The 13,874-nt window shown below is 39.3% G+C and overlaps 1 protein-coding gene across 3 annotated transcripts in view; it reads right to left on the reverse strand.

Moving 5' to 3' along the window:
• Positions 1 to 4,092: 4,092 nt before the first annotated feature.
• jakmip2 (janus kinase and microtubule interacting protein 2) overlaps positions 4,093 to 13,874 on the reverse strand; it is a 79,056-nt gene continuing 69,274 nt past the window's right edge. For 2 of the 3 annotated variants that reach the window (XM_066645401.1, XM_066645402.1), the window contains exons 20-22: positions 8,990 to 9,055; positions 8,478 to 8,554; positions 4,094 to 5,428 (exon numbers count right to left, since the gene is read on the reverse strand). In XM_066645401.1, coding sequence (XP_066501498.1) covers positions 8,504 to 8,554; positions 8,990 to 9,055 — 117 coding nt within the window. In that variant the 3' untranslated portion in view covers positions 4,094 to 5,428; positions 8,478 to 8,503. Of the gene's footprint in view, positions 5,429 to 7,791; positions 7,824 to 8,477; positions 8,555 to 8,989; positions 9,056 to 13,874 lie in introns of all 3 variants that reach the window. The other variant, XR_010795468.1, reaches the window with a different exon arrangement.

Below are 13,874 nucleotides of genomic sequence, written 5' to 3' on the forward strand. Positions count from 1 at the left end.
GCCCTCGTGTCTGTTACCTGCTGGTTCTCTCCTTCTAGTTTGGCTGTTGTAATTAGATCTCCGAAAGCTGCTCACCACAACAATATTCTATACTCCATAGGATATACTCTATAATCCATAATTAAAAACTGAACAAATGCCACCTCTCTACTCCCTTTGAGTTAATGACTGCGCTCCAGTCATATGTCACTGATGGAAGACTGCCTGCCGAAGGTTCCTGCTGATCTGCCTTGAGACCAGTTATCTGCCCTTCATTCCCATTATCTGCTTCACTTCACTCACTGGGCAACTGTGGCCTAATGGTTTGAGTAGAGGGCTTAGGACCTGGGTATGTGTTCACAGCCCCTAGTGCACTAGCGCGTGTGTTCACTGCCACAGACAGGTTAAATTCAGAAGAGACATTTTGTTGTACATTGTAAAATGACAAATATTTGCACATTTGATTTCAAATCAACCCATAACATATCTGTGGCCACTGTTGTCTCCATGCAGCAGCTCCTGGATATTTAATGGGACCGGTCCAACACAGACCTTTACTAAAAACCTCCACAATCTATACAGACTTATTGGCTGCTTCCACCAATAGTTTTAAATTAAATTTCTATTGTTTAGAATCTGTTTTACTAGAGGAGGATGGTTCCCCCTTTTGCGTCTTGGTTTCTTCCAAGGTTTTTTCTTCCAGGTTCGAGGGAGTTTTTCCTTGCCACTTGCTTTTGTATTGCTCACCTGGGGATATTAATTTAAATATTGTTTTAATTCTCAACCTCTTTAAAGCTGTTTAGTGACACTATAATGCTGTAAAATTGCTATACAAATACATTTGACTTGACTAATGGTAGCTGACCGTTTAAAACCAGCTCTAGCTTTGAAGCTGATTGTCATGCTGGTTGGCCAGTTGAAACCAGTTCTAGCTAGCAAGCTGAACATATATTGGTTTACTCTATCTGGTAACCTGGTCATCAAGCTGGTTGACCAGTTAAACCCAGCTCCAGCTGGTAAGCATGTCATTATGCAGGATGACTCGCTTACCAGCTATAGCTAATATTAACTGGCCAACCAGTTTGATGAGCAGCTTGACAACTGGTAGATGGTTAAGCTGGTTAACCAGTTCTCACATCATAGCTTGAGCAATTAAGCTGATTACCAAATTTAGCTAGTAAAGATGGATTTTCCAGCAGAACATAATATAGGTCCTGGTGATGAAATGGGGCATATGAAATCAACACAACTTATATCTACAATTAAAATTGGATAACGTAAATTATGTTTTCTAATTAAAGGTATAGAATATGTACCCTTTATTGTACAACCACTGTAACAGAAAAATATACCACCATCACCACAATCAGTTTTTCAGAAAGCGTACGTAATGCTGTTACATGTATTCTGTTACTAACATACATTAACCATGGATTTCCCAAGAAAAGCAGGGTGCAAATTATACAATGACAATTGTGGGGGTCAAATTGTTCTGCAGACCTGTGCTTGAGTAAACTTAAGTCTTACAGAGTCTTGCTTGTTTACTGTAATGTCTGCAGCACATTAATGATAAATCGATTACACCAGTTAATGTGTCACATACCACACAACAACCTTTATAGTCAGGGGTCAGCGGTTTTCTTGCCCTGAAAATGAAATTCATATTAAAACAGAATCTTTTCCACAGAACCATGTGTTAATTATTTCTCAATAAATGAGAATAATGAAAGTCATTGTAGCTTAGGCACTTGTCCTTTCTCATCCAGTCATACTGGGACCAAAACAGTATCTACAGTGTGAAATGTTAGGGGTAGAGTGGTGGAATGCCTGAATATAGAAGCTTGGCAAATAAGCATTCAACTAATGTGCTTCAGCCATGTACTTCAAGTTTATACATTAACAGTTTGATTAACTGCCATAATATTTGTGGGTTCCTCACTAATACAGCCAACAGTTTTTAGGTTCTTGATCAAATTTTCCCTTCCACCTTAAAATGGTGCATACATTACACTGAGCTTGCAGTGGATGATCTTGATGAGTTTTATATATTTCTGTTTATGTTGTGCAGAAAATTCAAACAGTCCATCTTAACAAGGTTTGCAATCCAGGTGAGCAACGATATGCATGAGACAGGTGGACAGGTAAAACTTAACAAGGGATGGTATAGACCGGTGTTTGAAATCATATTTCAAGATTCTTCCAGACATGGATATTGTAAATTTACTATAATATTTAACATTATATGTAAAAAGAATATATAAATGTTTCGAGACCCTCCCCTCAGACTATTGATTTTACCCTCTTTAGGGGGGATTCAAGTCTTAATCACCCATCCCCCATGTTACCTTGTGGGCAAAACATGTCTCTCAAAAATGATTACTTTACCTCCACATCAATGATATGTTTGTAGAGGCCACTGCGGTCTTTCTGACCTTATCTTTATTGACCTTAACAGACAAGTAGTGAGACTCTCAGGGTGTTCTGCCCCTTTGAGGACTGGCACAGGCATGCACATCACAGTTAGTGTTGTGTTTTCACTTTGTTCAGCAAAGAGAAAAAGTTCCCCTTCTCTGTACTTTTGTTGTAAGGCCACAATTCACCTCAGTAGTTCTCTTTAAACTTTTTCTGTGGTGACCCCAGTGTTTCTTCAGGATTCCTTAGCAGGCTTTGGGTATTTCCTCAGCATGGCAACTAGCAATGAGTTTTGAGAGCAACACGCATTATGTGATTGCTGCACCGAGCAACAGCACTGCCCCCAGAGTGGTGAGTTTCCTCCAGGATTGCCCAGAGAATGACAAATACAAGGCTTCAAATACAAATGCTTCTCCTAAAAACTTTTGAACAGTCAGTATCAGAGTGCAACCACAGGCTCCTTTCAGTGCCAGATTTGGTAATTCCAAACAGTCTGAGCTAACAGACCATATTCTTTCCCTTCTGAGCAACCATCTGCAATGTTGGGAACGAAGTGGCCAGTGCATGTTAATGGCTACAGGCATAGGTCATTCCAACAGCCTTCTCTTTCTCACAGGCACTCTTTCTTGGTGCCTAGTCCTAGACCTAGTCCAAGGCTGCCAATGGGAACTCTATACTCAAGTATGGACCATTGTGTTTTGGTGGGCAACAATTCACATGGAGTTTTCTGCTAGCAAAGGTGTCCAACAAAATCCTGGGTGCTGACTGGCTGTGTTTCAACATGTTAAAAACAGACCTCATCAATAGAGAGACTTTCAGCTCTCTTCCCTGCTCAATCAGTTGCTCCAGTTCCTCAAACTTGTCCAGTGCACACTCTGTTTCAGATGATTGCTCATGCCTTATCACTGAGTTTCCAGGTTTGACAGAACCCACATTTATTTCGGACAACAGTAAACAAGGAGTCCCTTGTTTACTGTTGTCCGAGTATTACATCATCACTTCCAGTCTGGCTGTCCATGTTTGTGCCAGGCACCTTGACCCAAGTTGCACCTTGAAGTTGCAAAAGCAGAGTTTGACAAAGAGCCCTCTGCATTGAGCGTTGGAGTAACATCCCATGGGCCTCACCAATGTACATCGTACACAAGCTATTCAGGCTAAAAAATGCCACCTAAACTTTCAAACGACTCATGGTCAGTGTCTTACATGTCCTGCTGTTCCTCTTCGTCTACCTGGATGACATTCAAGTAACTAGCATTTTTAAGTCAGAATATCTTCAACACCCCAGAGTCCTGTTTGGACAACTCAGCCTTGTCCACACTTTAATCAGCAATTCTGCGTAGTGCTAGTTTGGAATGCACACAACAAACTTCCTCTGCCACCACATAACCAGTGCCAGAGCTGCCAAGCCAAGGTGGCGGCCATTAAGAATTTTGCATCTTAAACAAGTATGTCCTTAAAAAGGATGTTCACAACTGGATTAATGCTTGTGTGAAATGCCAGAATGCTATGGCGCATTGGTACATTGCATTTCTACCAGAGCAGTGCTTCAGTCATATGCATATGAATGTCGTGAGCCCACTGAATTTTTATTTATTTATTTATTTTTTATTACAATTGGCTTGCTTTTTCTATTTTTGGATCAGTCTGATTTGAAGACCTGCATTAATCTTCTAACCGGAAAAAAGTGAATCCCATGTCATTGCTGAAGAGTTACTTAGACTTTAATGAAATAAGATCAGCCCAAACCAAATGCAGGTTTTGAATGCCAGGAAATGTATTTACAAGCAAATAACAGTTTTATATGATACTGGGAAATTATTTTCAAATTAAAAAAAAACTCTCAACAGTAAACTACTCTTGTTCCATTTTAAAACTGTAAAAAAGATTCCCACATGGAAAAGAAAAAAAAAAAATCACCGTTCACCAATCAGCATCAATCAGTCAGCAGATGTGAGAAGAATTAAGGGAAGCAGAATATATTTTTTTGTTTAAAATTTGCAGCTGTCACCACAACAAACAGTGCAATTTATAGTCATCATTAATTGATTAACTGCAGAGAGATGCTACCGCTCAAGCTGCAGAAGTTTTCATAGTGGGAGAAAATGTGAAGTAGAAGATCTTCCTGACACATGTACATATCAATAAACATATTACAAAGAAATAATTGAAGGGTACTTTCAATTATTAACAGGAAATACGTGGTATATAAGGGCTAATGAGGACAATAAAAAAATGACAATACTGTACACTTTGAAGTTCACTAATATCAGGGGTGAACTGACAGCATGAAAGATTAGTGTTGTAGACTGGACTGCTAGCAAAGTGATAGATCAGCAGTTGTTGCATTTGATCACTCTTTCTCTCTGGCCAATCTTTTTCCAGGCAGTGCGAAACTCCTGACAAACAGGTAAAGGTTTGTCCATTTGCTCAAAGGCCCTGAGTCATGTCTCTCAACTCTTGCAGGTATTTGTGTATGTCCATTCCCCTTTTAGTCTATTTACATGTGTGTATGTGTGTTTGTGTGATTGAAAATGGACAAGAAAAGAAGAAAAAAAGGTGACAAGTACTGACTGGAACACTGATGAATGGTGGCAACAGGCTGGGACAGATGCAGTATGCAGGTGCTGGCAGGTGGCATGGCAAATCCCCTGCATGGCAGAGATAGACAGTAAATTCCTCCAGCCTTTGGTACAATTTTGCCTGCAATTTGTAATGCAGTATATATTTGTATGGGTATGTTCTGTACATGAACATGTTTTTCTACATTTACATACATTTCACACCATGTCTGTATTTATTTTTGGATTTGAATGTGAGTGTTGTTTAAGATTTGTAGAATTCAGAGCCATCCTTATATGGAGGAGAGGCCCAGGGGAGCATTGCCAATGAGCTTCAGAGAGAATAAAAGGGTGTCTAAAATCCATTACAATGACACTATATGTCCCACATCCATCCACACACAAAATGGTTACGAGCACACATCTAATCTTCATAAGTGAGAAACTGCAGTTGCTTGTAATTTAGGTTGCCTCAGAGCCTACAGGGAAAAGAAATGTAATTTTCATCACAATAAATTAACACAGAAAATGTTTCCTGTTTTATAACAAAATAATAGCTGTCAAACACATGATTCATTCATTCATAGTTTAGCAGTGCTACATTGCTTTGTTAGATAATAAAGTGTATTAAATTGAGCAAAAAAAAATGCAAAAATATAGACTAATACCCTTATTTGTTCAAGACTGTGCAAAGACATATTTAAGTATAAGATTACCCTTGAGGTAAAATTTTTTCTTACACTCATATTTTCACTCCTGAGCAAATCATTAAAACAAATTTATGATATAGTAATTGTAATGGTAATGTCATTAATTCCAAAAATGTAGGTATTCCCCTGGAAAAAAATCAGTTAACTGAACTTTGACAGAGTAGTTATAGCAGTAATTTTGTAGTACAGACCATGCCCGTAAAGGCTGAAATGGGGAAGTGAACTCATGGTGGCTTAAGAATGCATATGAAGCGAAACCCCAAAATTACAAGAATGCTAGTCATTAATTGCCACAGGAAAGTCAGGATAAGAGGTACTTTGGTCGAGGGTTTAGCTGGTGTCCTGAATTGTGAGTACGTGAGTAAAAAGGGGTTAGTGAGTCCATGAATGAACTGCCTTAATAAACAGGGCTGCCAAGAGGAGAGGATGGGAGCGTCGTAGCTGCAAAGGAGAGGGGTTTGGTTGAAGGTCTTTGGAGAAAGCACGGGCAGAGAGGCAGGAACAAGATCCATAGCAGGAGAGATCATGAGCCATACAGTACATGCAGGGCGCTGCATGGTTGTGAAGGGGAGGGCATAAGGACGAAGGTCCTCAAAAGCTTCTGAGGAGAGAGCACAAGCAATTTGGAGGCAGGGGGGTGGCGCAGCCACAAAACGAAGGGTTGGTATGAAAGTGGTGAGGGGAGAGTGTCTGATAAAAAAGGGAGAGGTTGGGATGAAAAAGGGAGGGTGTGGGATGATGAGTAGAGAGCGAAGGAACGAGGAGGAAGATGGGAGAGGAGAGAGAACAGGAGGACCAGAGGGGTACTGCATCTAAATGGGTGCAATGCTGTCTAACAGGTCATTGTTCCGAGAGTAGAAGGTACTGAATCATATCAGAATGAATGCTTAAATGCTGCCTGCTTTCCATTCTAATATTTAAAAAATGCAATCATCTTGGCGAGCACTGTAGGTGAACTAGTGCCCTCGTAATGTGGACAAATATTGCAGATTCCAAGCCTGTTTCTAATGCAGGCTAGATAAATAAAATACATTTAAAATGCTGATCTCTAAGGCAACGACTTGCGAGACAGCAAAGACAATTAGACATTGAGGTTAATGCCTTCCAGCTCAGACACAACCAGGAAAAGTAATGGGAAGATTAGAAAAGCAAAGGGCGGGCAGACACGCACGGCAGCAACTCCAGCTGGGGATGTTGAGTGGGAAGAGAGGTCGTCGGAGCAGTGGGGAATGCAGGAATGACAACTGCAGTTCCCCAAACACTAGGCAGTCCTGTTACAGTTTAGCTGGAGATGGAGGTAAGGGTAGGTTTGAAGCTGCACTTGGGCAATAGAGGCAGATGTGGGGATTCAGTCAGGATGCCGGTTGCAGTGGGAGGAGTTAAAGCAGGAAAGAGCGGAGGCTACGCGTGGATCTGTAGCAGAAAGGAACGTGTTGTTTAGCCAGAGAAAAGGGAAATGGGATGCTCTGGGTCGCAAACCGACTATGGAGGCAGAGGTGGGGACTCATTGTGGATGCCGGTCACAGCAAGAGCAGGAGAAGTGGGATAAGCTGAGGCTGAGCAGGGGCATATGGGCTGCGGAACTTCGAGCGGTGAGGGAAAGAGGCGTGACAACGGCTGAACATAGCTCCAAATATGAGGCAGAGGATCAGCAGAAACGAACCCCGCTCACATCGTGAAGCATTCAAGTCAAGGTCTGTCTGGTGAGCCAGTGTCAGCAAGTTTGTTCAACATGGAAATCATGTGAGTTCGCAGGGCTGAGGGGAGGAGTTCGGGCGTGGTCCTACTCCCAAAATTATGTTATTACCTTACTTCAGTTAACTAAAATCAGGTCACATTTTTAGGTACCTTGCAGGTGCTCAAAGTTCTCTCAACTGTAATATATTGCGATATATTTAATCTTTGGCAGAAATTGTTTGCCTTCATCAACAAATTTATTAATGATACTGTGATACATATTAATGATAATGATACATAATAACGCAAAGTATTTCCAGGAATTTTTTTTAAACTGACAGAAATACTAAGAAAACGTTTCCAGTGTTATCACTAACGAACCTGAAGGAATTTTGTAAAATAAACTGTCATCATTTTTTACAAAATGGATAATGATTAAGATAAAATATACATGCCTCTGTCCTAAATTTGAGTGAGCTTCATGTTTCTAGTCAAATACAACAATGGAAAATAAATATTTGCATTAAAGATTCAATAAAATGAACAAATCAAAATATTTTACAAAAAAATCCCAAAGTTACTGTATACTGTAGTTTTATTAAATCACCTTACATCATTTACTTATTATTTCATGATAGCCATATAAAGAATTGGGAAATTTGAAATTCCAGTTGTTCTATTTTATTGTAATTTGTGGTTTTGTCATAAGGTTTATCAAAAAAATAAAGTGATATTGTAGTCTGAATTAGGATGTTTAAAACAAATATATTTGACTGTTATGAGTTAACATCATTTGACAGTTAAATTATACATTTTTTAAAATGCTCCTTGCCCACCATGAGAAATCTAATTTCTAGTTTTTAAAACAGCAAAATTGCCCGCTGTTACATGTATCCATCCATCCATGTATCCATACATACATGTAATTTTCCTTAAATCATCTATACACCGCACATGCTACATTCAAATTGTAAAGTTAATCTTACAATTATAAAATTTAGTATTATATTACTATTAAAATTTATGAAATGTTGAGTAATTATTAACAATATTTCAGCATACAACAAAACAGAATATATTTGCTAAAGGGCATAAGACAATGGTGACAGCTCAGAGGACAGGATATGTATACCACACTTACCTCTGCAGCAAGGGATGTCACAGACATCAAGGCCAAAGGATAAAGGCGAGAGAAAAGAACAGAAACAGAAATAAAAACTGCACAAAACAAATGTGAAGAAAAGAAAAGAGGATAAAAACAGGTGTTAGTCAAAATGACAGGACTAGACAGAAGAAAATCTTCATGAAGGATGCAAATCTGTAAGCTTAAACTGCAAAAGAATGTGTGTGATGTTCTGAGACATATTTTCATATCAGTAATATTGTTTTAGTATATGGGTTTTTTAATGAAGAAATAAATAAATAAAACATTTCAGCAAATTTAGAGAAAGCCTAAGTGTACATAAGGAGAATCATTAAACTAGACAATACACAGCAAATTTTAATAATAATTAGGGACTCTATCATTAATAAATTAAATAATCCATTAACCCATTTAAACAGAGACAATAAATAAATAATGATAGATAAAAAGACAGACAGATAGATAGAAAGACAGAGAGAGAAGAAGAAGAAGGAAAGCTATCATCTCACTTTCTCTTCCAGGTCCTTAATTTGCCTTCTCTGAATGTCTGTTTTATCCTCCAGGTCTCTTATTCTCTGTTAAGAGTGTAAAAAATAGTGTCATTAGTATGAAACACTCTAATGGATCAGTTTATATATATATATATGTGTGTGTGTGTGTGTGATTTCTATTGTTTTACCTTTTGTTAGTTAAAAATTTGAATATAATTAACCAATCAATCATAATTTCTTGAATGAATTTTTTGTGAATTAAAATAAAAATCTGAACTCAGCTTGAAAGAGGATTTATAATAATATTATAAAATTAAGTTTATAATTTTTTATTTCTTTAATACAATACCACTGTTTTATGTTAATGTAAGTCATATTACATCGCTTTACAAGCAATATAGAATCATTTTTCACAGTCACTCATTCATTCACTGTCTGTAACCCTTATCCAGTTCAGGGTCACGGTGGGTCCGGAGTCTACCTGGAATCACTGGGCACAAGGTGGGAACACACCCTGGAGTGAATGCTTGTCCTTCGCAGGGTGACACACTCACACCTATGGGCAAACCGGAGAACCCAGAGGAAACCCACGCAGACACAGGGGAGAACAAACCAAACACCTCCCAGAGCAGAGCTCGAACCCTCAAATCCAGGATTCTGGAACTGTTTTGACAGCAACATTATCTGTTGCACCATCATGCATTCCTTTTCATAATCAGTTGTTTTTTTATTGAAAATATTATATAATGTATATTAAAATACTATAATCTTGGCAACAGAAGATAATTTAAAATGACAAATTTCATATTAGACTTTTTTTCTAGGTCTTAAACTTAATATTATAACACAAATCTACGACCATTACCTAATTTCATATGAGATACGTCTTAGCCGTAATATGTACATCCTCTCACTATTCTGCAAAGTGTTCAATAAAACCATCTACCACTCTACAATTTGTAGAAAATGTCCCAGAACTATCAACCCCAATCACCACTACATTAGACCTTGATGTAGTATGTAGGATTAGACAGAAAAAGCTCACCCTATGGTACAATGACTAAACCCGTACCTTAAAACAAATAGCACTGAAATGGCAATCAACCAAGCTGGAAGTCTCCCACTCTGCCTGGAAGAACAGCCTTATAGAGTATAGAAATGCTCTCACTTAAAACATAACGTAATAATAAAGGAAAGTCTTGAAACTTTTTACTCATGCCCACAGTTAGAACTAGAGAAGATTATCACCTCTGCAAACTGTACAGTTTGCACACTTGATGCAATTCCCAAAAAATTACTCAAAGAAGTACTACCAGCTATTATCAATCTTCTTTTAACTATAGTGAACTCATGCCTTAGTCTGGGCCATGTACCCAAAGCTTTCAAACTAGCAGTTATTAAACCTATGATCAAGAAACCAAATCTTGCGTATTGTCTAATTACAGGCCTATTTCTAATCTACCATTTATATCCCAGATCTTAGAAAAAAGCTGTGGCCCAACAACTTGGCTCATATCTACATAAGAATCATATATATGAAAAATTTCAATCTGGATTCAGGCCACATCATAGCACTGAGACAACATTCCAGAGTTGGGGGCTTTATAAGACCACTCTTATAAAAAGCTCTTCCCCTACCTGAGGCCTCCTGAATTCTGGGAACTATTAAAAATCCAGGATTAATCGTGGAGGCTCATAATAGGAAATAATTTTTTGAAGGTATTCAGGAGGCTTTTATATGTAAAAAAGAGAATTTTGTAATTGATGCAGAATTTAACAGGCAGCCAAAGGAGTGATGATACAACTGGGCTGATATGTTCAAATTTTCTAGTTTTAGTTAAAGCTGTCACAGTCAGATCTGCTGGAGTCATTAGCCACACTATGGAAATATTTAAATCCTCTGCTTTACATACACCCAAACAGATCAAAACTAACTCCATCCCTCTACCTTTTTCTGAGTAAACGAACGCATACCAGTCTGGCTGGACACTGATGGATGACTGATTATCGAGCTCCTGCTCCATGCTTCAGACAAGCTGCCCATGGACCAGCCACTACCAATTGCTTTGGAGCTGCCCACTCTACATTGAAGTTTTCATGAACTCCTAACTGTTATTACAAGTAGATTGACCAGAGGAGGATAGGTCCCCACTTGTGAGCCTTGGATCTTCCCAAGGGTTCTTCCTCAGCTCAGTGGGATCTTTACATTTCATGTTAAAACTTTATCTTTATTGGAATTCTGTGAAGCTGCTTTGTGACAAACTCTATTGTAAAAAGCATTATACAAATAAATTTGATTTGTTCATATAAAGCTACAAAACTGAGGCACCATATTTAGATGACATTAAAGCAACTCATTTACCAGAAGCAACAAGATAACATTTTAAGTATATATATAGGGGTTGGACAATGACAATGAAAATGGAGGTTTCATGGCTAAATTGGACCAGCCTGGTGGCCAATCTTCATTATTTGCACATTGCACCAGTAAGAGCAGAGTGTGAAGGTTCAATTAGCAGGGTAAGAGCACAGTTTTGCTCAAAATATTGCAATGCACACAACATTATGGGTGACCAAAGTTCAAAAGAGGACAAATTGTTGGTGCACATCTTGCTGGCGCATCTGTGACCAAGACAGCAAATCTTTGTGATGTATCAAGAGCCACGGTATCCAGGGTAATGTCAGCATACCACCATGAAGGACGAAACACATCCAACAGGATTAATTGTGGACGCAAAAGGAAGCTATCTGAAAGGGATGTTCGGGTGCTAACCCGGATTGTATCCAAAAAACATAAAACCACGGCTGCCCAAATCACGGCAGAATTAAATATGCACCTGAACTCTCCTGTTTGCACCAGAACTGTCCGTCGGGAGCTCCACAGGGTCAATATACACGGCCGGGCTGCCAAACCTTTGGTCACTCATGCCAATGCCAAACGTCGGTTTCAATGGTGCAAGGAGCGCAAATCTTGGGCTGTGGACAATGTGAAACATGTATTGTTCTCCGATGACTCCACCTTTACTGTTTTCACCACATCTGGGAGAGTTACGGTGTGGAGAAGCCCCAAAGAAGTGTACCACCCAGACTGTTGCATGCCCAGAGTGAAGCATGGAGGTGGATCAGTGATGGTTTTGGCTGCCATATCATGGCATTCCCTTGGCCCAATACTTGTGCTAGATGGGCGCATCACTGCCAAGGGCTTCTGAACCATTCTGGAGGACCACGTGCATCCAGTGGTTCAAACATTGTATCCTGAAGGCGGTGCCGTGTATCAGGATGACAATGCACCAATACACACAGAAAGATTGGTTTGATGAACATGAAAGTGAAGTTGAACATCTCCCATGGCCTGCACAGTCACCAGTTCTAAATATTATTGAGCCACTTTGGGGTGTTTTGGAGGAGCGAGTCAGGAAACATTTTCCTCCACCAGCATCACGTAGTGACCTGGCCACTATCCTGCAAGAAGAATGGCTTAAAATCCCTCTGATCACTGTGCAGGACTTGTATATGTCATTCCCAAGACAAATTAACGCTGTATTGTCCGCAAAAGGAGGCCCTACACCATAATAAATTATTGTGTTCTAAAAGCAGGTGTTTTAGTTTCATTGTCCAACCCCTGTATATGCTAAAAATGCATTATTAATACAAGATGCTGAAAAATTAGTGCATCTTTTAGGAATCTTTTAGGCTGATACTTTTGGCATTACACTGTCGGCCAGTCAAATCCCATAAAAAATATACAATTCTGCTATTAACAAATAAAACTATAAATGCCATGGTACTTGAGTGAACATATTTTATATTATGTCTACTTAGATCACAAGGTGCTGGGTTCCTGTTTTTGCTTAGGTAGAGCCTTTCCCTGTAAAGTCCTAGGACTTGGAATAACATTCCACTCAAAGTTTGAAAATCTGAGCTATCGTCTCGGAGTTTTAATATATTACCTCATGTTTGCTGATGGTGCAACAGAGAAGCACAGATATCATGTCTGTGGAACTGCCCTCATCCATCCATTTATCCATCCATCCATCCATCCATTCAGTGTGTGTCCAAAGCCCACCTGGCATCACTTGGTGCAAGGCAGGAGGACAGCTTTAAAATGGTGCCATTTTGTTCAGGCACAAATACAAATATAGATGCCAAGCTAAATAAGTGCCCATTCTGTCAGACATGATACTGAGGAGATTGTCTGGATTGGGGTGTCCGTGTCTGTTCACTTTTCAAATGGATTTGACCACAGGATGGCGCCTGCAAGCCTTCAAAGCCAGAGGCAGGTACCTTGTGTCACCATCTGCATATGCCGATGCTTGCCTGTAAGGCTAATGATGGGACGGGGGCTTGTTTGTCTGCTGTTTTTCACCAGCCTCATACTGTACATTCTTAACAGAGATGTACACTGTATGGAAAGGCAACACTATATGTACACTACATGTAGGGAAACTAGGGGTGGGTGATATGGCCTTATAATTATATTATAATATTTCAGGATATTTTTGCTATAAAGTTATTATTTTCGGCATGACAAACCTCTGAAATGTTATTAATTTCAAGAACATTATACAACAAAATATATGTCAAAGATATTTGTTTTTGGTGTAAATTTGATCATTTTTAACCATGCCACCTCCACATGAATGGAATTACTCCAACACCGCATCACAGGCTTCCAGTATCCGTAGTTTCAGGTGCTGCACATCTTGATGGTATGGTGTGGTATATGGGGTACAAAGATAGTGGGGCCATTCTTCATCAATGGAAACCTCAAGGCCACTGGATATGCGAAATTGCTAGATGATGATGTGTTTTCCTTTTTATACACTGAAGCTGGCACGTTCCCTGCATTTTTCCAGCAAGATGGTGCACCACCACATTATGGGTGTCAGGTCCGAGCATTCCT

The sequence above is a fragment of the Hoplias malabaricus genome, chromosome 15 (genome assembly GCF_029633855.1).
Source record: "Hoplias malabaricus isolate fHopMal1 chromosome 15, fHopMal1.hap1, whole genome shotgun sequence".
In the NCBI taxonomy this organism is placed as follows: Eukaryota; Metazoa; Chordata; class Actinopteri; order Characiformes; family Erythrinidae; genus Hoplias; species Hoplias malabaricus.